Raw genomic sequence first — 22,972 nt, 5'->3', positions numbered from 1 at the left:
TGGTCCCTACCTGGGAGCCAGCCCCGACATCCACATCAGCCCCAAATTCGGCCCCTTCTCCAGGCCCCGTCCCCAGCCCAATTTCAACCTCAGCTCGGGGAACTTCATGGCCAGCAGGGTCCGCAGGCCTGAAGCCCCGCCTCACAGGCTGGCCTCCTTTGGGATTCAGTTGGTGCCCTGCCCCAAGGGCCCGCCCCTGATGGTCACCCCTTGCAGAGAGTGGCTACGTGCGGCTCCTGGGAGAGGTGGGAGCACTACAATTTGCTGAGCTGCACCGGAGCCGGACACTGCAGGTAGTGTTCGAGGCCTACCCTCCGCCCACCGTCCTGTGGTTCAAAGACAACCGCACCTTGGGCGACTCCAGCGCAGGCGAGATCGCCCTGTCCACGCGCAACGTGTCAGAGACCAGGTGAGCAGCTCGCTCTCCCACCCCATTCTTGAAGTTATTTTTCTTTGCAGCCACCAGGCAGCCCTTGGCTTTCAGCCACAAACCTAGGCCCAACTTTCTGAGAGCATGTTAGGTGCCAGGTGCTGGGGATGCTGCAGCGACCAGAGCTGCCAGTTCATCCCTCCTAGAGCTCCTAGTCTAGTGGAGGAAACAGACGCCGGTCAGATGATCACCCAGATGTTTAGTTGTGCTTATGATGGGTGGGGCCAGCAGTAGCAGCTAAGAAGTAAACGGGCAGATGACTGGGGAAGAGGGTGCCAGGCAGACCATTCATGGCCTGTGGTATCCCTGAGGCTAGAGATTGCCTGGCCGATAGACTGTGACAGGTTAGGATGGAGCAGTGTCCACCTGTCTGAAGGGGAGAGAAATAGGACTTTCCCTTCAATGCTCCCCACCCCCACCCACAGTCCATCTCAACCCTCCCTCTTGGCTTAGGGGAACTGCCTATGGGTGAGGATTTATGAGACCGGGTTTGAGTCCCGGCTCTGCTACCAATGCCTAGATGACCTTGGCAAGCTCTTCCGCTCCCTGGTCCTTGTTCCTGTTTATACCAGGAGGGTGGGGAGAACTGTAAGAGGCCTTCTGACTGACAGCTGCCTTTCCTGCTCCCCAGGTATGTGTCAGAGCTGACACTCGTTCGGGTGAAGGTGGCAGAGGCTGGCCACTACACCATGCGGGCCTTCCATGAGGACGCTGAGGTCCAGCTCTCCTTCCAGCTACAGATCAATGGTGATGAGCACGCCCCTCCCCATGTCCCTTCTGCTTCCCCTCCCTGCTCCCATTCCCTCTCCCTTCCTGCACTGTCCACCCACTCTTAGGAGGGTGGGAGAGGGACCCTGGAACTCAGGAGATGAATTCTAAGCCACTGACCCACTGCCGTGTGAACCTGGCCTCTGGGCCTCAGTTTCCCCAGCTGTATAAGGAGGCCACTGGGCTAGATGGGTGTTTCCAAAACTTCAGGCGCTTAGGTACCAAGGCCATGATGTTTCCTTCTTACATTCCACTTATACTGTACTATTAACTCAGTAGGTATTTACTGAGCAACTACCATATGCCTGTCTGTTCAAGGTTCTTGAACTTCCCTCCCTGCCTTTGTGCAGCTTGCATCCGAGTAGGGGAAGACAAACACTAACAGTAGGGAGGCAAACTGCAGCAAATTACATAGGTTAGAAGGTAACTAACACTGTGGGAGAGGAAAAACAGGGGCCGGGTAGGGAAGATTGAGAGTGGGGCACAAAGTAATGGTGAGAGTTGCACATTTGATACAGTGATCAGAGCTGAGGAAGTGACATTTGCATGAAGACTTGAAGAAGGTGAGGACATTAGCTCAATGGATATTTGAGGAAAGGGTGCCTCAGGCAGTGCAAAGGCCAGAGAAGTCGCTGAAAGGCCTGTGTGGTGGGAACAGGACTGGTGAGGAGAGAGGTGGGAGATGAAGTCGGAATGGGGATAGGGCAGTGGGGGCTGGGAGAAGGGCAAATCGAATAGGTCTTTGCGGGCCTGTTCCAGACTTTGGCTTTTACTATGACTGAAATGAAGAGCCATGGCAGGGTTTTGAGCAGAGGAATGATATGATAATGACTTAATGTTTTGTCAATTAACTTTCTAAAAATAAATTTATTTTGAAAGACAAAATGTAACCTTTCTATTGTAGGTGGAAAATTGGCATCATATATCATAAATATAAAGCAACCCCTAAAATAAACTCAGAGAAGATCAAACAATGCTATTAAATGCTGGCTTCATGAGCTTGGTGGCCCAGGGCTCTGAGCTTGAGGCCTAGGCTCCCTTTGTTAAAAGGGAAGATTAGCAAGTCTCAGAGAGGTGTTAAAGACAGACTAGCACCCTGCTGAGGCGTTCCCTTTGAAGTACCCAGAAGCGAACCCATTGATTTTCACACTGATTCCTGGTATTTAATGTTCACCTGCAGTCTACATCCCTCCTCCCACAAGAGGGACTCTGAGTCAGGTCCTCCCCGAGGACCTGTCCTGTTAACTGTCCTGACTCTCCCGCCTCCTGACCCAGTGCCCTCTCCATGCAGTCCCTGTCCGCGTGCTGGAGCTAAGTGAGAGCCACCCAGACAGCGGGGAACAGACAGTCCGCTGTCGTGGCCGGGGCATGCCCCAGCCGAACATCATCTGGTCTGCCTGCAGAGACCTCAAAAGGTGAGCAGACCCGGGCCTCAGTCGCCCAGGGTCCCCCAGCTGGCTAGAAAAAACTCGTGAAGGTTATCTAGTCCCGCCCGTTCTTCATGGCATATTGTTACAGGCATAGCGTTGCATCGTAGGAGGACAGGTCACCGCCTCCTTGGTCCTACTCTGTATGACCTAAGTGATCGCTTTTCCTTACCTTTACCCCTGGGCAGTTTGGCCTAGCAAAGTGTGGGGTCTGAGCCCCAGAGACCTCACCGGCCCTGTAGATCAGTTCTGCACTCCTGGCCAGGCTGATTCTAATGTAGTGGACAGAGGCAGGATTCAGTGCAGGTTCTGCCTCTACCCCATACACTGTGTGACCCCGAGGGTCAAGTAAGAATGGATTTTGCAATCAGCACTGTCAGTTCTGGGCTGGGAGCACCCCCTGCTGACCAGTAGAGGGAGCACAGGAGGAGCCCGCTCGGAACCAGGCAGTGGGACAGAGGAACTGGACACGTCTGCCTCCTTCCACCAGTTTCTCCTTAGTTTCCCTGTCTGCAAGGGGAAGGGGCTGGCAGGCAACCCTACCGGCTCTCCTGGCAGGTGTCCACGCGAGCTGCCGCCCATGCTGCTGGGGAACAGTTCTGAAGAGGAGAGCCAGCTGGAGACGAACGTGACATACTGGGAGGAGGAGCAGGAGTTTGAGGTGGTGAGCACACTGCGTCTGCAGCACGTGGATCGGCCACTGTCGGTGCGCTGCACGCTGCGCAACGCTGTGGGCCAGGACATGCAGGAGGTCATCGTGGTGCCACACTGTGAGTCCCCAGCCTCTGTGGCCCCTGATGATTCCAACCCCTACCTTAACTCTGCCTAATTGGTGCTGTGCCCATGTACCCACAGCAGCCAAAGGAGTTAGCATGCCCAGGGCAAACAGGAGCGTCGTGAAACCCTGCCGTGTACATGCATAGGAACATGTTCCAGCATACACAATATGGGTACACATGCATACAACCACAAGTCTATAAACCATGGATATGAATAGCACTATGCCCTTCAGTGTGGTGTACATATACTTTATGTATGTCGTAAGCCATGTAATGTGCATGCCTGTTCCTTGAACACAGGTGCAAATCCTCTGTGTGTAGATATGTAAATCGTGTACTGAAGAATGCCCAATCCCCAGTCACTCCTGTAAAGCTAGAGTGTATGTGTATAAGCATACACGTGTGCACTATGCCTGTCCATGTGTGTAAACCCACCACATGTTCGTAAGCCATGTACATGAGCGTGCCTAATCCCCAGACATCTGTTTAAACCCACAGTGTATGTCTGTATGCATGTACCTGTGGGTACACAATTCCTATACATGTGTACAAGCAATGCGTGTACAATTCCTTTGCATGCATGCAAACTGGCATAGTGCATGTCTGTAAGCATATAATTGGAGCACACCTTTCTAGGAAAGTGTACAAGCATAATTCCCGTACACATATGCCTGCTGTACAATGTACCTCTGTTAGCAGGTACACATACATGTGTTATTTCTGCACATATGAACAATGCCTACTAGTGTCTTGATGCTTTTGTGTATTTACCTGCCCCTCCTTATGCATACATGCACCTGTATGCGTGTGCTTCATTTATTCATATTTCTTCTTCATTCAGTAAATATGAGGACCCAACTTCTCATTGAAGTATAAAGGTCAAAGGGTTCAACCCTGCCCGGACCTCCCAGTACCCATAGTCCAGAGAGAGAAGGCAGACAAGGAACTTGGCAATTTCCCCCAGGATCACCACATTAGGGGCAAAGCCTAGAGGGAGAAGGGGTCCCATGCCCAGCTATGGGATCCAGGAAAGTATTCTAGAAAAGGGACCTTTAGGTCAAAACCTAAAAAATGACTAGGAGTTAGCCTGGTGTGGAATGGTGTCCCAGTCAGAGGGAATGGCCTGTGTAAAAGCCCAGAGGCAAAATGAGTTCCTAGAAATGAAAGGAATTCAACTCAATCTGGCTGGAGGATCGAGTGTGTGGATACTTAGGGGCTGGAAGGGCGGCAGATAAAGGGGAAGGAAGTGCTGTGGGATGGAGCTACAGGGGTCGGCAGATCTAGAGCAGGCAGGGCTCCAAAGGCCATGCGAGGCATTTTGGTTTCTGTGTATGCAGGTCCTTGGGCGTGTTCCTGCACGTGCCTGTCTAGGGCTGCCTCCTGTCCCCTGCCCTGTGGTGGATGGGTGGGCTTCTTTCATCCCCTCATTTCACCTATGCTTCCACACATGCATACACATTCTCTGAGCAAGTATGTATCTGGGCAGACAGTGTGGACAGCCTGAGTGGAAGACCAACTCTGAGCCAAGGCAGATGTGACACTTTTGTGTGACTAAAGCCTGAGCGGGAAGCTGAGCACCAGCCCACAGGGCCTGGGACGGCTGCAAGAGGGCTCCTTCATGCCTCCAGCGATGGTTGCCTAGAAGATGCAGGCTTCCTTCCCAGGACCGAGATGTGTGATGAGTGGGAGGAGGGAGGAGAAGAGGGATGTTGGTCTGGGGCCCTGAGGAGGAAGGCATGGAGAGAATGGATAAGGGTGAGAGATGAAGTTGGAGCGGGAAGAGGTAGAGTCATGAAGCCTCTGCCTTATGTGCCATTTTAGGATTTTGGCCTTTTTCCTTTACTGATAACATGGTGAAGCATCCAAATTTTGTTTGTTTGTTTGTTTTTGAGACAGAGTCTCACTCTGTTGCCCAGGCTGGAGTGCAGTGGTGCGATCTCGGCTCACTGCAAGCTCCACCCCCAGGTTCAAACAATTCTCCTGCTTCAGCCTCCTGAATAGCTGGGATTACAGGAGTCCACCACCATGCCCAGCTATTTTTTGCATTTTTAGTAGAGACGGTGTTTCACCATATTGGCCAGGCTGGTCCTGACTTCGTGATCCGCCCTCCTAGGACTCCCAAAGTGCTGGGATTACAGGCATGAGCCACTGCGCCCAGCCTGCATCCAAATATTTTAAGCATAAGAATGGCATTCACTTAGTAATTCAACAAATAGTACCAGGTACCTACCATGTGCCAGGTGTGGTTTTAGGGACTGAGGTTATAGCAATGGATGGGGAGGAGGAGGTGGGACAGGACTCCCTGGGGAGCAAAGAAGCACAGATTGGGGACAGAAGAGGAGGGAATAAGTTCCATGGGACATCATGGGTGGCCAGCGGGGCAGGGTAGGGGAGAGGCGGATCTGGCGGGGGTGGATGGGGAGAGTGGGAAGCACAGCAAAGAGGCCGAGGCCTTGAGGGTGGAGGAGACTCGAGGCTTGTAAGGGCCAGTGTGAGCCCCACTTTGTAACTACCGTCACCACCCCAACCCCAACTGGGCCCTTTGGGTGGAGTGGAGAGGAGGCAGCCTCCATGCTGAGGTCTGGATTCATCAGGCTGGGGGTCTCAGCCATTGCTCCGTCAGTGGCCACTCACTCCGTCCACCGGCCACTCGGTCAGGCATAGAGTCTGACCAAGCTGTAGCAGCCCCAGCAAGGGTGTGGACTCAGAGGAGAGGTAAGCCGAAACCCAGCCCTCGGGGGCTCCAGGGCTAATGGGAGGTCCAGGCAATGGACTGGAACCCAGAACAGGATTTGTAGCCCGTCTAGAGTTCTGGCAGCAAGGCCAGACTGACTGGCAGTGCTGAAGGGATGTGGAGGCCAGCAGTGATCTGAGTGGGGGTAGTTACTGAGGGGATGGGGTATTTACAGGACAGTCTGAACGTGCAGCCTAGAGCGAGAGGCTGAGGGTCTGACACCGCAGGCTAATGGGGAGGTGGGTGCTTCTATTCTGCACAGGATGTGTACGGAGGAATCTGTGATGCCAGAGATGGGGTCAGGGGAGGGCAGCTGCCCAGTTTGCTCATGGCCTGCTCTCATCTCTGCCTCCAGCTTTGCCCTTCAAGGCGGTGGTGATCTCAGCCATCCTGGCCCTGGTGGTCCTCACCATCATCTCCCTTATCATCCTCATCATGCTTTGGCAGAAGGTAAGCCCCTCCCTGGCCTAATGGGTGAAGACTGGCACATCACTATTTTGCATGAATTCCACCCCTCTGCCCTCCTTGAATGCTGCGTGATCTGGCCACACGCAGGGCTCAGCATGGAACTCAGGTGGGAACTTATGTAGAGTGATGCTGGCTGTCTGAGCTTCCTCTACCCCCAGCAGTCTGGGCCAACCTGAGCCGGGCCTAAGCTATCCAGGATTCTCTTCCCCTACTGTGTCACTAAGTCCCCAGGTCCTGCTGAGGCACCATTCCTCTCATCCTAGCCATGGAGCATGGGACCTTTGTGGTGGACTGCATGGGCTCCAGGATTTTTCCAGCTCTCACCCATGGAGACCCCGTGATTCTACTGAAATGCATTCTGATCGTGTTAGTCTGTAATTTCAGTGTTCTACTCTGAGATTTCACCATTCTGTGATTCCAACATTTTAAGCTTCCTGAATCAGGATTGCAGCACCTCATGATCCCATCATTCTAAAATTCCAGCCCTGTGGTTCCAACACCCTAAGATGTCAACATTCTAAGCTTACATCTTTCTGACTCACCCAGCATGGGGAGGGCATCCGCATCCAGCCGAGTACCCTACCTGGTGTCACTTTCTGGGGTCACCTGCTCCACCACTTCCATCTGAGGAGCAGCTAAGGCTGGGAGAGAAGCTGGAGAGGAGGTTCTCATGAGCCAGGCCCTCAGCTGCCAGTTGCTCCTCAGTCTGCCAAGTTCTGAAGCCTCCTCTGGGACCCCTTGGTCCCTGTTCCCTCCGAGCCCATGAAGACCTTGGCTCAGTTGAGCACTTGCTGTGTGATTTCAAAGATTCCCCTGCTCCTCTCTGGGCCTCAGGGTCCCCTGCCCCTCTCTGGGCCTCAGGGTCCCCTGCCCCATGTGTCCTAGATGGATGGACCTAATGGGACTCAAGGCCCGAGGCCCCCTCTGATAACTAATTCCTGGGGTTGGGCCTCCAGAAGCCACGTTACGAGATCCGATGGAAGGTGATTGAGTCTGTGAGCTCTGATGGCCATGAGTACATCTACGTGGACCCCATGCAGCTGCCCTATGACTCCACGTGGGAGCTGCCGCGGGACCAGCTTGTGCTGGGTCAGTCCTGGGAGGCCTCAGGTGGCAGTGTGGGGACTCAAGATGGGTGGGAAGACTCTCTGAGGTCTGGTCCCAGCCTTGTCATGACTAGCTATGAGACCTAGGGCTGGTGTCTTGCCTTCTCTGGTCCTCTGTCTCCTGCTATGTACAGTGAGGACAAGACAATCCCCCAGGAACTGCCTAGCATTGAGATTCTATGATCCTGTGACCCCGTGAGACGGGGCCCCTATGTGACAAAAGTGGAAGTATTGAGGACAGGCTGAGTGGCAGGCCGGGTCTGGCTGGGGAAGCTGAGGGGGTACAGAGGAGCGTGCTTCCTTGGGGAGGGAAGAAACTTTCCAGAGATTAAAGATGGGGCAGAAAGCAGGCAGGACTTAGATGAGATGCCAGGAAAGACAGGGAGGCATTGTGGTTGCAGGAGTGTGTTTAAGGAATACCCTGAGTCCAAGGTGGTTTAAGTAATGTCTAGGTTGACCTAAGAGAGTGGCTCTCTCCCCTCACTGGGCAGGAAGGGTGGCAGCGGGGCGGGGGGTCGGGGGGAAGGGGGCAGCGGGGGGAGCGGTGCAGCTTCCTGGTAGGCCAGGAGCTGAGGGATCATCTCTGCACCAGGACGCACCCTCGGCTCTGGGGCCTTTGGGCAGGTGGTGGAGGCCACGGCTCATGGCCTGAGCCATTCTCAGGCCACGATGAAAGTGGCCGTCAAGATGCTTAAATGTGAGTAGTCCTTGGAGCCCTCCACATCTGGGCCTTCACCTCTCCCTGCCCCTCCCCACACACTTAGCCTCTCCCAGGGTGGCCTGATGCTGATTAGCAGGCACAAGAGGGGCCGTCACACTGCAGCAGGCGCTGCTCCCGAGTCTGGTTTGGGAAAGAGGGTTCCTCACCCTGGCCTCCTTGGGCTGCCTCCCCCTACCCTGGCCTCTTCCCCTCCTCACACTGTGGGTGCTCACCCCCCGCCAGGCTGCATGAGTCTTGCAGCACAGGGCGGGGCAGAAGAGTCAGAATAGGCTCCTGTGGTGGGGCCTCCGTGGAGCCCCCATAACTGGGCCTGCCCTGGGGCCCCCATTTTCCTCAGCCACAGCCCGCAGCAGTGAGAAGCAAGCCCTCATGTCGGAGCTGAAGATCATGAGTCACCTTGGGCCCCACCTGAACGTGGTCAACCTGTTGGGGGCCTGCACCAAAGGAGGTACCGAACCCACTGCCCCAGAGGACTCAGGGAAAGTGCCCACCACCAAGGCCAGGCCCCGCCTACCACCTCCTCAGGCCTCACTCAACAGCACACTCCTGCTGGAGGGTCCGTGCCCCCCCACTCCAGCGCCCCCACTGCACGGTCCCAGAGGGCAGTGGGGTTTAGAAACTCACAACGTCACAACACCTTCTCGGCTGAACGATTAGTCGGGTCACCAGTCCCAGCAGCTTCCAGACCATGGTGTTGGCTGATGCTTTTATTTTTACAACACATTTTGAAAACCAATAAATAACAGCTCACATGACATTAAGATGCGTTATACGCCCACCATTGGAGACCACCAGCTTGCTAATTGGGAGCTACCTTTATTTGATCATAGAAGAAAGTCTCTGTGGCCAACTGTGTTTATTTGAAGCTCTGATTGCCAGTTAGGCTGAAAAAAAAAACGTTATCACCATTTGCAGCTGCTTATTGTGAGATCTGGGATTTTCCTCAGCATTATGCAACCAAAACAAAATACAGAAGTATGTTGGGTACATAGACTTATTCACGTCCGCAATGATCACTCATTTCAAAATTTTTGTTCGCGTAGATATCTTCAAGTTCTCACTGACTGACTTTAAGTAAATGCATTGTAGTTGAATTTAACTACTGAAGTGATTATTGTAAACAGTGGCCTTTATCTGCTTTCTATACTGGGCTCCAAAGTAAGCTTTAGTTTGAAAACATATCAATAAGAGCCAACACTGCAGACTTGCCACGTGCCCAGCCAATAAAAACATCATCTCATTAATCCTCATGGCAGTGCTTTGTGGTGGGTTTAATTACCCCACTTAACAGCTGGGGAAGGTAAGGCTCAGGGAGACTCAGTACCTTGCTCTCTACCACAGAGGCAGGAAAAGAACCCAGATTTGCAAGGCACTGAAGCCTCCTAGCCGTCATGCCAAAGTGTCTCTCCCACATCCAGCCCCTGATTAGCCTCGTGGCCTTGAGGAGACGCCCGAGGCCTCCGTAGGGACTGTCCCTGAGCCTGTCCCTCCGCAGGACCCATCTATATCATCACTGAGTACTGCCGCTACGGAGACCTGGTGGACTACCTGCACCGCAACAAGCACACGTTCCTGCAGCACCATTCCGACAAGCGCCGCCCGCCCAGCGCGGAGCTCTACAGCAATGCGCTGCCCGTTGGGCTCCCCCTGCCCAGGTACCAGGAGGGAGGCCAGGGACTGAATCTTTGGGATACCTGAGGAGCACCGCTCCTTCCCCTCCCTTTGTCCGGGAGGAGAAGCTGAGGCTGTGACAGGGCAGGGAACAGAATCACCCCTGGAGCTAGGGCTGTTCTACAAGGTGGCCCACCCGAGATGAGGGAATAACAGTGATGCCAGGCCCTGTGCTGCTAAGCCCTCTACACATGTGACATGCCATCCCTGTGTCGTGGGTGTTTGCCCTTCAGTCCCGGGCACGCAGTGATGGAGGAAGGGACAGAGGCTGTGGTGAGACGAGAGCCAAGCTCCCAGTTTGCGCAGCGGTGCTCCAGACTGTGTTCCTGTCTACAGCCTCTACACACCAGCCTCCACACTGCCCCTTAGGGAGCTCAACTCCTTTCTTCATCTTTTCCAGAAAGAACATTTCTTAGTTCTTTTGCTGATTACAAAAACAAAGACAAGAGTAGCTTCAGAAAAGCGTAAAAGACTGTAAAGCTCACTCCTGCCCTCTCCAATGTTTTGATCAATTTCCTTCCCATCTTTTTCCTGCCCGTAGAGACATGTGTGTAGAGCCCCACAGCCCTTTGGGGAGCTGACGCTACAGGCATAGGTATCGGGGTGACTCCTGGCTGCCCACACTGGGTTGCAGCCAGGCACTCCTGTGGCCAGGTGGCGCTGGGGAGGCCACAGGAAGGCGCCTCTGTACACACCCATCTTGTGACCTTTGCCTTGGGGCGCTGTCATCGCCTCTGGGTGTGAGCTCTGTGGGTTCTAACTGTCATTTTGGCAGCCTCAGTGCCCAGCTTGGCCCAGCAGGTTGGTTGAAAAGGGTCGATCCATGGGCATTCCTATTGGGATAGCCTGAAGGATGAGTGAGTGTGTGAGAGAAGAAATTCATGAGTGGCAAGGGGCAGGAGGGGAGGGGAAGGCAAAGCCTCCAGGCTCTTCTGTGATGCTCCTTTACCCCCAGCCACGTGTCCCTGACTGGGGAGAGCGATGGTGGCTACATGGACATGAGCAAGGACGAGTCGGTGGACTACGTGCCCATGCTGGACATGAAAGGAGATGTCAAATATGCCGACATCGAGTCCTCCAACTACATGGCCCCCTACGATAACTACGTTCCCTCTGGTGGGTGGACACAGTACCCCACACCCACGCAGGCTGATGCTCTTCACATGCCCAGCCTTGCCAAAAACCCTGGGAAGAAGGGAGTCTCGTGCCCATTTCATAGATGTGGAAATTGAGGCTAGCCACCTGGCAAAAACTGCTCTGTAGTGGACCGCTGTTTGTGGGTCCAGAAACATGCATAGAACCCACAGGGAGGGAGAGAGCAGGGATGTGGGAGGACCTGGCCTTTTGTGGTGCTAGGGAAAGTGATCTACTCAGCTTCGGCCCCAGGCTGGTCTAGTGTCCCTGAGAGGCAGGCAGGCAAGGGCTGGGCAAAAGTGGCCCAAGAGCTAATGCCAAAAGTGTTTCTGGCCAGTGAGGGCACTGATAAAGCAGGAGAACTTTGAGTTCAATATTAAGAAATCATTCTCCTTTTAGGGGGGACCTAGGCGATGAGTAGCCACCTGTCTTGGACATTCAGTTTCCCAGGAGCCAAAGGGCAGGGGTCCTGTGGGCCAAAAGGAGACATAAGATAGCAGGTGACCCTCTGCTTCTCCTCCAGCCCCTGAGAGGACCTGTCGGGCAACTTTAATCAATGAGTCTCCGGTGCTAAGCTACATGGACCTTGTGGGCTTCAGCTACCAGGTGGCCAATGGCATGGAGTTCCTGGCCTCCAAGAACGTACGTGTGGTTGTGGTAGAGCACAGTAGGGGCTGTGGGGAGGTGGGTCAGCCAGTCAGCCAGCATCCTCCAAGAGCACCCGCACACCAGGATGGCCTCTCGCATGTGGGCAGTGTTGCATTTTCCCAAAGCCCTTGACATGGAGGTTCTTTCCCCACAATTGCCCCCAAGGCCTCAGCTCCCCTCTCCCCAAACCCAGTGCGTGCACCGAGACCTGGCGGCCAGGAACGTGCTCATCTGCGAGGGCAAGCTGGTCAAGATCTGTGACTTTGGCCTGGCTCGAGACATCATGCGGGATTCGAATTACATCTCCAAAGGCAGTGTGAGTACCTTCCCTGGCCCTTGTGGGGCTGTCACCGTGTGTCTGTGGCCACAGGAACAGTTTCCCTCCTGACCAGTGTGGCTGCAGCTCATGGGATATCTGTGTGGGGCTCCTCGTGGCCTGCTCTGACAGCGGTGGTGGGCTGTGCCTGCCCAGCTATGTGTGCAGGGACAGGAAGGGGAGCCGCCCAGGAGAGCATGGAGCAAGTATAGCAGTGGGGAGGGCTGGCTGTAATGGGTCCAGGGTGGGGGAAGGGGGAACAGGCCGAATGTGTTGTTCCAGCAGTGGTGGGCAGAGGAAGGAGCCCAGGTGACAAGGCAAGAAAGATGAGCAGGTCACACGCAGTAGCTGGGATTGGTCTGGTTAAAACATGATCCTTCTGCCTGTCTCTCATCTCCCCACTTTTCAGCAAACCCCAGATGGAGGGATGCTAGGCCCAGAGATCAAATGTAGCCAGGATGAGAGCTTGGGGAGTGCCTTGACAAGTCCCTGGCTCCCCCACTTCACTACTCAGACCCTGGAGATTTTCCCCAGGGACAGGGGCTGCCTTGTCCCCAGCTAGTGAGAAAAGAAACAGCTTCTGGTCCTCTGGCCAGCACTGGGATGGACATGGGAACTGTGACCAGGGCCCTCACAGGGAATGGGAGGGAGAAGTGATTGTGGGTGGGAACTGCCAGGTACCCTTCTCCTGTCCCAGGTGCAGAGTGGGGCTGAGGTCCTTCCCTGCACTCAGCACCTATCCTGACCTCCCTACAGACCTTTTTGCCTTTGAAGTGGATGGCTCCAGAGAGCATCTTCAACAGCCTCTACACCACCCTGAGCGACGTGTGGTCCTTCGGGATCCTGCTCTGGGAGATCTTCACTTTGGGTACGCTTGCTTCTTCCTCCAGGCCTCAGCATCCTGGCCTGGGGTCTACCTCCAGCAATCACGCCTCTGGCCTGGTGGGGCTATGGGACAAGCCCTGATACAGGGATCCTGGTTCAGGTCCCAGCTCTGCTACCTTCTCTCTGCTGTGTGATGTTAGCAAATTCTTTGCCCTCTCTGGGTCTCTTTAGCTCCCTGTGTGAGTATTGACGGGTTTGAACAGTGACATCAGAAAGCCTGCTTGGCTCTCACATTCTGGCTGTCTATCCTGGGGAGGGTTGCGGTCTCTGTCCAGATCCCATGAAGGAGCCCACAGTTCCAAATGCCAGGGCCACTGCCCCCTCCCCCATACCAGGGCCAGCATGGCTCTCCTTGTCCTGTAGAAGAGGGTGCCCTGCCACTTTTCCAGCCCTGAGCCTGTGTGTCTCTTGTCTATGCTCCCCAACAGGTGGCACCCCTTACCCAGAGCTGCCCATGAATGAGCAGTTCTACAATGCCATCAAACGGGGTTACCGCATGGCCCAGCCTGCCCACGCCTCCGACGAGATGTGAGTGGAGCTTCATGCATTTGGGAGGATTTTGTACTGCAAACAATAGATATCCAACTCTACTGGCTTAAACCAAAGATGAGAGATTTGTTAGCTCAGAGATCTAGAAAGCCTTGGTGTAACTGGATCCAGCCGTGCAAAGGATGGCATCAGGAACCTCTTGTTCTAGCCCTGAGCTCTGCTTTGCTCTGTGTGGCCTCATTTTCAGGCCAGCATTGCTCAAATGGCTACCAGCAGTGCCAGCCTCATGTCCTACTGCTTGCTGCATAGTGTCAGCAAAAGTCCCAGAGCTGACCTTCAAGGGCTCAGGTGGGGTCACATGCCATCAAGAACCGACCGCAGAAGCTGCAGGACTGAAAACGATTGGCCAAGTTTGGGTCCTGTGCTCACCCAGGCATAGTCAACCTGTGGAACCATGTGGAATGGGGGCTCTGAGAGGGCCTCCCAAGGGAATATCCAGAGGCAGGACCTCTGGATACACCCAGCCACCACTTCCCCCCAGCTCCTTTCCATGGCTCACCTTGTTCTGAGAGGCAGCAGCCTCCCACTCCCCCAGCCCTGCCTTGTCCCCTGAACCCTGGGCCAGAGACCCTGATCCTTCTCCTCGTCCCCAGCTATGAGATCATGCAGAAGTGCTGGGAAGAGAAGTTTGAGATTCGGCCCCCTTTCTCCCAGCTGGTGCTGCTTCTCGAGAGACTGTTGGGCGAAGGTTACAAAAAGGTATGTTGAGGCAGGGTAGGGGTGGAGCACAGAGAGCTCTGGTGTAGAAGTCAGACACCAAGTACAAGGCTCTGTGTGATGGGCTGGCATTTAGGGGACCACCCTTTGTCCTCTCTGGGCCTCAGTTTCCCTGCTGGTTCTAGGAGGGGATGGGCTGGCGCTATGAGTTTATTTTAGCAGCACAGAGCTACATGGAAGCTGATCGATTCGATGCAGGGAGGGGGCCTAGAGCCCTGTCTGTCCTGCTGCCTCCCTCAGGCCTTTGCATCCATACCAAACCATGGGGCTCCTTCAGAAGTGTGAATAACCCCAGGTTACATGACCATGAACCACCTGACCACTTGGATCCTGTCATAGGATCGTCTCTCCAAGGCCCAAAGAGCCAGTAGGGCCCTGAAACCCTGCCCTGTCCAAAAACAGGGCTCCGAGTGAGGAGGAAATACACATCGCCTTTGACACAGAGGCAGCTCCTTCCTTGGGTCCATTTCTCACCCCCACTGCGCCCCGGGGATGGTCCCAGGGACCTGGGAGATGGAGTAAGGTCATCACCACTTCACAGCCAAGGAAACTGAGGCCCTGCGGAAGGAGGCTGAGGCAGCATGAGAGCCTGTGCCTGTCTGCTCTGAAGTCGGGGAAGAGTTAGAGTCCTGGGTGTGGTTCTGATAACTGCCCCTCCCTGGGTGGTGCTGAGCTCACCATGCCTTGTAAGATTCTATGTGAGATGGGAGGTCTGCTCAGCCGTGTGGCTTGGGCAAATCCCTTTCCCCTCTGAGCAGCGGGGAGCTTATTTATACAAAGGGGGATGGGCCAGGTTAGAAGATCCCTGAAGGCAACTGTGGCCTGACCATCCCTGTTTCTTTGGTTCTCCCTGCCCTGGGAGCAGAAGTACCAGCAGGTGGATGAGGAGTTTCTGAGGAGTGACCACCCAGCCATCCTTCGGTCCCAGGCCCGCTTGCCTGGGTTCCATGGCCTCCGATCTCCCCTGGACAGCAGCTCCGTCCTCTATACCGCCGTGCAGCCCAATGAGGGTGACAACGACTATATCATCCCCCTGCCTGACCCCAAACCCGAGGTTGCTGACGAGGGCCCACTGGAGGGTTCCCCCAGCCTAGCCAGGTAACCACTGTGGCCTGGGGCCAAGGATATCGTGTGTGTGTGTGTGTGTGTGTGTGTGTGTGTGTGTGTGTGTGTGTGTTTGCCTGCATGCGTGCTGTCAGGCTTGCCTCAGAGGTAAGTTACCTAGGGTAAGTACTTATCCCTAACAACAAATAAAAGAGAGAATGGAACTCATTTGAACTTTGATGCCCTGAGGTGGAAAGGGCAGGTTAGTAAAAACAAAAGTATGGGCTGGGAATTATTTGCAAGGTAGCTATTTCCTTTAAGGGAGCCCCCAGAGGTTATCTATACTCTCTCATCTCTAGGTCCTGTCCTAGCCCCAAGGAGAAGAAGCAAACCTACTTAGCATCCCCAGCACCCCAGTTGTTACTCATGGCCAGCCAGAGGCCTATGTTCTGTTCTTCAGCACCATGCCCTGGGGCTGGAGAGAGCCTCCAGGGCTGCAGGAGTCAGAGGCGCCTACAGGAATTCAGGACAGAATTCAGATTGGGAAGGAGATTGTGGTTTTCTTTTGCCTTGGGAAGTGGTGAAGTTACAGCTCAGCGGGGGCTTTATAGGAGGACCCTGCTGTTGTGGGGACTTGATGTCCACATAGGATCTCCCCTTAACTGGAGAGAAGGGCTCCTCATGAGGCCACGCCCACCTCCAAAGCAAGATCCAGCCCAAGGTGAAGTGGCTGGAGCCCCAGGCTGGGGTACTGTCCCAACTCTGCCACTAGCCGCTATGAGACCTGGGAAGGCTTTTCCTCTGAGAGCCTCAGTTTCTCCATATGTGCCAGGGGTGCACACAGGCCTTAGAAGGCTCCCAAAGGCCCTCATTGCTCTAACTGTTGAAGAGACGAATCATCCAAGAGTTCCAGTGGATGGCGCAGAGGAGTGAAGTGCAGCTCTCCTACAGCTTGAGGTGTGAACGCAGAGGAGTGAAGTGCAGCTCTCCCACAGCTTGAGGTGTGAACGCAGAGGAGTGAAGTGCAGCTCTCCCACAGCTTGAGGTGTGAACGCAGAGGAGTGAAGTGCAGCTCTCCCACAGCTTGAGGTGTGAACGCAGAGGAGTGAAGTGCAGCTCTCCCACAGCTTGAGGTGTGAACGCAGAGGAGTGAAGTGCAGCTCTCCCACAGCTTGAGGTGTGAACGCAGAGGAGTGAAGTGCAGCTCTCCCACAGCTTGAGGTGTGAACGCAGAGGAGTGAAGTGCAGATCTCCCATAGCTTGAGGTGTGAATGCTCGCCCTGTTTTGTGCCCTCAGACAAGCTGCTTCACTGTGTAAACACTGGTGTCCTCTTCTTTTTTTTTTTTTTTTGAGATGGAGTTGCACTCTTCTTGCCCAGGCTGGAGTGCAGTGGTGCGATCTCGGCTCACCGCAACCTCCGCCCCCCGGTTCAAGCAGTTCTCCTGCCTCAGCCTCCCGAGTAGCTAGAATTACAGGCATGGAGCATCACACCCGGCTAATTTTGTATTTTTAGTAGAGACGGGGTTTCTCCGTGTTGAGGCTGGTCTCGAACCCCTGACCTCAGGTGATCTACCCGCCTCGGCCTCCCAAAGTGCTGGGATTTCAGGCGTGAGCCACCGCACTCGGCCGGTGTCCTCTTCTATAAAATATAAACAGTAAAAGTACTTCTATTAGGCAGTCATTGCAAGGATTAAATGAGATAGCATACACCTTTAGGGGTGCAGAGGAGGCAGATGCTAGTGGGTGAGAAATGAGCTTTGGAGCCAGCCAACCCTGCTCTGAAGTTCCAGCTCCTGCACTTCCCTGCTGTGTGAAGTGGGGCAGTGACATAACCTCTCTGAACCACACTTTCCTCACGGTGCAGGCATTGCATAGTTTTCACAAGAGTTAAATGAGCCGGAGTGTGTGAAGCCCATGGTGCAGGGGCAGACACACCGAAGGCTCTTCATGACTGCTGCTGTAATCCTCCTGGGCTCCTTCCTAGCCTGTCACTCACTGCCTCCTTCCTCTAGCTCCACCCTGAATGAAGTCAACACCTCCTCGACCATCTCCTGTGACAGCCCTCTGGAGCCCCAGGAGGAACCAGAGCCAGAGCCCCAGCTTGAGCGCCAGGTGGAACCAGAGCCAGAGCTGGAACAGCTGCCGGATTCAGGGTGCCCCGCGCCTCGAGCGGAAGCAGAGGACAGCTTCCTGTAGGGGGCTGGCCCCCACCCTGCCCTGCCCAAAGCTTCCCCTCTGCCAGTACCCAGCACCTCCTGGCCTGGCCGGGCCTCCTGTCAGCCAGGCTGCCCTTATCAGCTGTCCCCTTCTGGAAGCTTTCTGCTCCTGACGTGTTGTGCCCCAAACCCTGGGGCTGGCTTAGGAGGCAAGAAAACTGCAGGGGCCACGACTAGCCCTGTGCCTCCAGGGAGGCTAACTGACTCTGAGCCAGGGTTCCGCCCAGGGGACTCCGTTTTCCCATATGTAAGATGGTAAAGTTGGGCTTGATGCCCAGAATCTAGGATTCTCTCCCTGGCTGATAGGTAGGGAGGTCAAATCCCTCCCTGGAAAGATTCTTGGGGTTATTGAGGTGGTAAATTAACTTTTTTCTGTTCAGCCGGCTACCCCTCAAGGAATCATAGCTCTCTCCTCGCACTTTTATCCACCCAGGAGCTAGGAAAGGGACCCTAGCATCCCCGGCTGCTGCCTGAGCTGGGGCCTAGCCTTGGGCAGTGTTGCCTCATCCAGAAGAAAGCCAGTCTCCTCCCTATGATGCCAGTCCCTGCTTTCCCTGGCCCAAGCTGGTCTGGGGCCATTAGGCAGCCTAATTAATGCTGGAGGCTGAGCCAAGTACAGGACACCCCCAGCCTGCAGCCCCTGCCCAGGGCACTTGGAGCACATGTGGCCATAGCAAGTGCCCGTGTCCCTGTCCTTCAGGCCCATCAGTCCTGGAGCTTTTTCTTTATCACCCTCAGTCTTAATCCATCCACCAGAGTCTGGAAGGCCAGACGGGCCCCGCATCTGTGATGAGAATGTAAATGTGCCAGTGTGGAGTGGCCACATGTGTGTTCCAATATATGGCCCTGGCTCTGCACTGGATCTGCTATGAGACTTTGGAGGAATCCCTCACCCTCTCTGGGCCTCAGTTTTCCCCTTGAAAAAATGAACAAGTCGGACTTATTAACTCCAAGTGCCTTGCCAGCACTAACATTCTAGAATATTCCAGGTGGTTGCACATTTGTCCAGATGAAGCAAGGTCATATACCCTAAACTTCCATCCTGGGGGGTCAGCTGGGCTCCTGGGAGATTCCAGATCACCCATCACACTCTGGGGACACAGGAACCATGCCCCTTCCCCAGGCCTCCAGCAAGTCTCAAGAACGCAGCTGTCCAGGCCTTGACTTAAGAATGACAGCCGGTGTCTTGGAAAGCCCCCAGCAGCTGCCCCAGGGACATGGGAAGACCACGGGACCTCTTTCACTACCCCCGATGACCTCTGAGGGTATCCTGGGCAAAAGAGACAGAGGGCAAATGAGATCACCTCCTGCAGCCCACCACTCCAGCACCTGCGCCGAGGTCTGCGTCAGTTATGTCTTGTAAAGGACAAGAAGCTTCAGATGGGTACTCCAAGAAGGATATGAGAGGTGGGCGCTTTGGAGGTTTCCTCCTCAACCACCAGCTGCCCCATCCCTGAGGCAGCACTCCGTGGGGGTATGGTTTTGTCACTGCCCAGACCTAGCAGTGACATCTCATTGTCCCCAGCCCAGTGAGCATTGGAGGTGCCAGGGGAGTCGGTTGTAGCCAAGGCGTCCCAGCACGGGGAGGGTTGGGAAGGGGGTGCAGGAAGGGCACCAGCCCTGCATTGCAGGTTGGCACCTTACTTCCCTGAGATCCCCAAAGTTGGTCCAAGGAGGGAGAGTGGGCTCTCAATACGGTACCAAAGATATAATCACCTAGGTTTACAAATATTTTTAGGACTCACGTTAACTCACATTTATACAGCAGAAGTGCTATTTTGTATGCTGTTAAGTTTTTCTATCTGTGTACTTTTTTTAAGGGAAAGATTTTAATATTAAACCTGGTGCTTCTCACTCACAGACTTTGTAGTGTCTCTTGGGTTTGGGTTCCTGTCCGTGGGGAGTGTGGAGTGGGGCACATGGGGCTCAACCAGACGCAGATCCCCAGACAGATCCCTTCAGCTCTGAGTCTCATTTCATTCATCTGTTAAGTGGGGATTTTCACTCTCCCACCCCTCTCCAGAAGCTGGGTGGCCTAGACCTTGGGCTTGGTTTCCCAAGGTGGAAAGCGAACAGGCTTTTCTGGCTCCGCAGAGCCTGGCCTTGAGTCGGGCAGGAGGGTGTGGGGCTGCAGGGCCGCTCCCAGGCTCTGGTGCTGAGGCGCCCCACTGCCCCCACCATGTGCTTTGGCTTTGGCTATCAGCTGGGACACCCTCCCCTCCACTCCGCCCACAGGCCCGGATTGAGGCCAGTGTGCTCCGTGACAGGCAGCTGCTAGAGCCCAGATTCCAGGTCCAGGTGAGTCATGGTCAGGCCCCAGGTAGGAGAAGGGCAGACAGTGTCCAAAATCGTGAGAGCATGAAGTGAGGAGAAGGCGGAGAAGAGAGAAGAGGAAGAGGAAGAGAGGAAGCGGAGAACTGCAGCCAGGGTAAGGACAGGGGAGGGAAGAGGGTGGTGACCAGGCTGTGGCTTTGAGGGCAGAGGGCATCCACCTGCAGGACCCAGACTCCTCATGGCTGCAGCAGCTCAGGGGCTGTGGGGCCCGTATGAGTCATAGGCTCTCCTGCTGAGCCTGTGGGACCCCGGCAGGAACACAGGGCCAGGGGCAATAGGGCTACTGGGGGCAGGGGGCAGAGTGCAAGGGGTCTCGGGCCCAGGCAGGGATTTGTGGCCCTCCACCAGGGCCCAGAGTCTTGTACTTGGCTCACTTGAGGTGGACTGGGTGTCAGCCTGAGGTCCATCACTGTGTGTCCTTAGCTCCTGCCTTGATCTCTCTGAGCTGGGGAAAGGGCATCTCCATTAGAGTGGGTGGGGGAAGGACCTCATTTTGGAACCACAGGCCTCCCTGGACTGCCTCTAGGAGTCTGGGGCTGTGGCTTCAAGTGGGGAAAGGAATGAAGCCATGGGACAGTTCTGACTCACAGGCCCAGCCGCCAACTCAGGGGCAGCTGAGCCACACCAGGGAAAATACCTGATGGCTATAAGGCTTGGCCATGCAAAGCCCACTGTCCCAGGGGTCCTGGCTTCAGAAAACACCCAGTGCCTGTGACTTCTCTTCTAGCTGTGGCAGGAGTTGAATGAGGTGATACCCAGATCTGCCCTGTAAAGAAAATAGCCCACATTCCAGACAGGGATTATCTTTGCTGATGCAAAAGCCTCTGTCTGGAGGTCAGAAGATCTCAGCTCCCTGTGTCTCAGGCCTGCTCCTTATGGGAACTTGAGTGGATTACACCACATCAGGCTTCAGTTTCCCCAGGGCTAAATGGAGCTAGATGCCACACTAAGACAAAGGATGATAAAAATCTGGCTACTACTATCCAACAGTTATTACGCCCCAGGGCTATCTGGTTGCTTCACACACATTTGCACATTTTACCTTCCCATCAACCCAGTGACCTGAGTCCTACTATTATCCCATGTTACAGATAAGACACCAGTCCAAGCTGTTGCTGTTTTGTTTTGTTTTGTTTTTGTTTTTCTAGTTAAAGAAGTTTATTCAAGGGCAAAGTGTGAGGGTAGTCATCAGGAAACAGGAAAACCAGAGAATGGTGATCAGTGCTTCCCTGTGTGTGGCAAGGTGAGGATGGTTTATATAGCCAAACACAGGAGCAGGCAACACAATTACATTTTCCACACACAGGTTAACGTAGAGATACAAGATTGGACTGGCTACTATTGACTACACTTTAAGGGGGCTGCTTAATACTCATTTGTAAAGAGGTAAAGATCGTCAGCGTGTCATTTAGTCCAGGTTTGAATAAAGAATGGGGAGCCTAGCCGGGCGCGGTGGCTCAAGCCTGTAATCCCAGCACTTTGGGAGGCCGAGATGGGCGGATCACGAGGTCAGGAGATCGAGACCATCCTGGCTGACACGGTGAAACCCCGTCTCTACTAAAAAATACAAAAAACTAGCCGGGCGAGGTGGCGGGCGCCTGTAGTCCCAGCTACTCAGGAGGCTGAGGCAGGAGAATGGCGTGAACCCGGGAGGCAGAGCTTGCAGTGAGCCGAGATCTGGCCACTGCACTCCAGCCTGGGCGGCAGAGCGAGACTCCGTCTCAAAAAAAAAAAAAAAAAAAAAAAAAAGAATGGGGAGCCTGGTTAAAGTATAACATTCTCAACACAAAAGCCAGGAGGCAATGGTCAGAGAGCAGTCCTGTGACGTGACTCCATTTCCAGGGCTTAACTTTTCCCATTGGCAGAATCAACTGGGGAGGTCCTGAAATTTTATTTTATTTTCACGATTTTGATTTGCATTCAAATCAAATCAAATGTGCATTCAGGGAGGTTTTGAAGTGACTTGCCCAAGATCATCTGGTCGGTGTGGCAGGGATGGGAGAGGAGCCCAGGTCAGACTGACTCCCAAGTCAGCACTCAGGGAGGTAAAGGGCCCACCCAAGGTTGCAGAGCCGGGAACTGAGGAAGCCTGCGACAAAACTCCTGTCTTCTGTCTCCAGACCTTCTGGTGCTGTGTTTCCCCAAGAGAAAGGATAGGAAAGGGATGGATGAGAAAGGAGAGCTAACATCATCCGAAAGCCAGAGAAAAATAATAAAAACTAATTTGTGGGAGGGCTTGGGCCTCTCAGGCTCCTGTGCAGAGGGCAGGCAGGGTCTGGGGTAACCACAGGTCAGCCCCTGCTGGGCTCCTGCCTCCCCATCTCTCCCCTCAGGCGGGCCCAGGGAAGACGGGTGAGCTGGGATTTTCCTCCCAGACAGATGAGCCACTTGGACTGCTCAATTCTTCCGCCACCCCACTCACGGCCGGGGTTCTTGTTCCTGGAAAAAGAGGGAAAGACTCAAAAGAGCTATTTCTGACGGGGCCCTGACCTGCCGCTGAGGAGGGCCTCACAGCTCCCATTCAAGTCCCTTCTTTGAATTAGGGCACCGTCTCTAACAGGCCCCTTTTATTTTAGTTGTAATGTTCGGTTTTACAATTAAAAATTATTTTTTTTGAGCCTCAGGGTATTTCCTTCTGTCTTTGAATATGCCTTTTGTTTCTGATTTGTGCAACCATAAGTGCACGTGAACCTCATGGATGTTGGCTTAGGCAAGTGGCTTCTATGTAATTAGCGGTGATTCCATCTTAATAAAGCCCTGTGATCTGACCAAAAAAAAACACAAAAAACTTGATACAAGTATTTATGTCATATATGCCTGTATTTAAAAATCCATTACCAAAATACATAATATAGAAAGAGGAGGTCTTTGTGTATTTTTATATGTTAAATGCAGTAACACTTTAAGTCTTTATTCTCTTTATTCAGCAACTCTGTGTGTACAAATTTATCTTGTTGAAATTCTGCCTCTCACTATAGTTTAGTTATATTTTTCAAAGTTTTTTTCTTTGTATCATACTAATAT

At 54.0% G+C, this 22,972-nt stretch overlaps 1 protein-coding gene across 3 annotated transcripts in view; it reads left to right on the top strand.

The window, feature by feature from the left end:
* PDGFRB (platelet derived growth factor receptor beta) overlaps positions 1 to 19,474 on the top strand; it is a 42,130-nt gene extending 22,656 nt beyond the window's left edge. Inside the window, exons 7-23 of one of the 3 annotated variants that reach the window (XM_005558242.4) lie at positions 217 to 409; positions 1,062 to 1,177; positions 2,490 to 2,613; positions 3,184 to 3,395; positions 6,494 to 6,588; positions 7,563 to 7,695; positions 8,305 to 8,409; positions 8,771 to 8,881; positions 9,929 to 10,088; positions 11,060 to 11,220; positions 11,762 to 11,880; positions 12,080 to 12,202; positions 12,959 to 13,070; positions 13,516 to 13,615; positions 14,230 to 14,335; positions 15,219 to 15,451; positions 17,411 to 19,474. In XM_005558242.4, the coding sequence (XP_005558299.3) occupies positions 217 to 409; positions 1,062 to 1,177; positions 2,490 to 2,613; positions 3,184 to 3,395; positions 6,494 to 6,588; positions 7,563 to 7,695; positions 8,305 to 8,409; positions 8,771 to 8,881; positions 9,929 to 10,088; positions 11,060 to 11,220; positions 11,762 to 11,880; positions 12,080 to 12,202; positions 12,959 to 13,070; positions 13,516 to 13,615; positions 14,230 to 14,335; positions 15,219 to 15,451; positions 17,411 to 17,594 (2,387 nt within the window). In that variant the 3' untranslated portion in view covers positions 17,595 to 19,474. Of the gene's footprint in view, positions 1 to 216; positions 410 to 1,061; positions 1,178 to 2,489; positions 2,614 to 3,183; positions 3,396 to 6,493; positions 6,589 to 7,562; positions 7,696 to 8,304; positions 8,410 to 8,770; positions 8,882 to 9,928; positions 10,089 to 10,645; positions 10,906 to 11,059; positions 11,221 to 11,761; positions 11,881 to 12,079; positions 12,203 to 12,958; positions 13,071 to 13,515; positions 13,616 to 14,229; positions 14,336 to 15,218; positions 15,452 to 15,756 lie in introns of those variants that run through there. The other 2 variants (XM_065546965.2, XM_073994582.1) reach the window with 2 other exon arrangements.
* Positions 19,475 to 22,972: the final 3,498 nt, after the last annotated feature.

The sequence above is a fragment of the Macaca fascicularis genome, chromosome 6, assembly GCF_037993035.2.
Source record: "Macaca fascicularis isolate 582-1 chromosome 6, T2T-MFA8v1.1".
Taxonomy (NCBI): Eukaryota; Metazoa; Chordata; class Mammalia; order Primates; family Cercopithecidae; genus Macaca; species Macaca fascicularis.
This window is presented reverse-complemented; position numbering and strand designations above follow the sequence as displayed.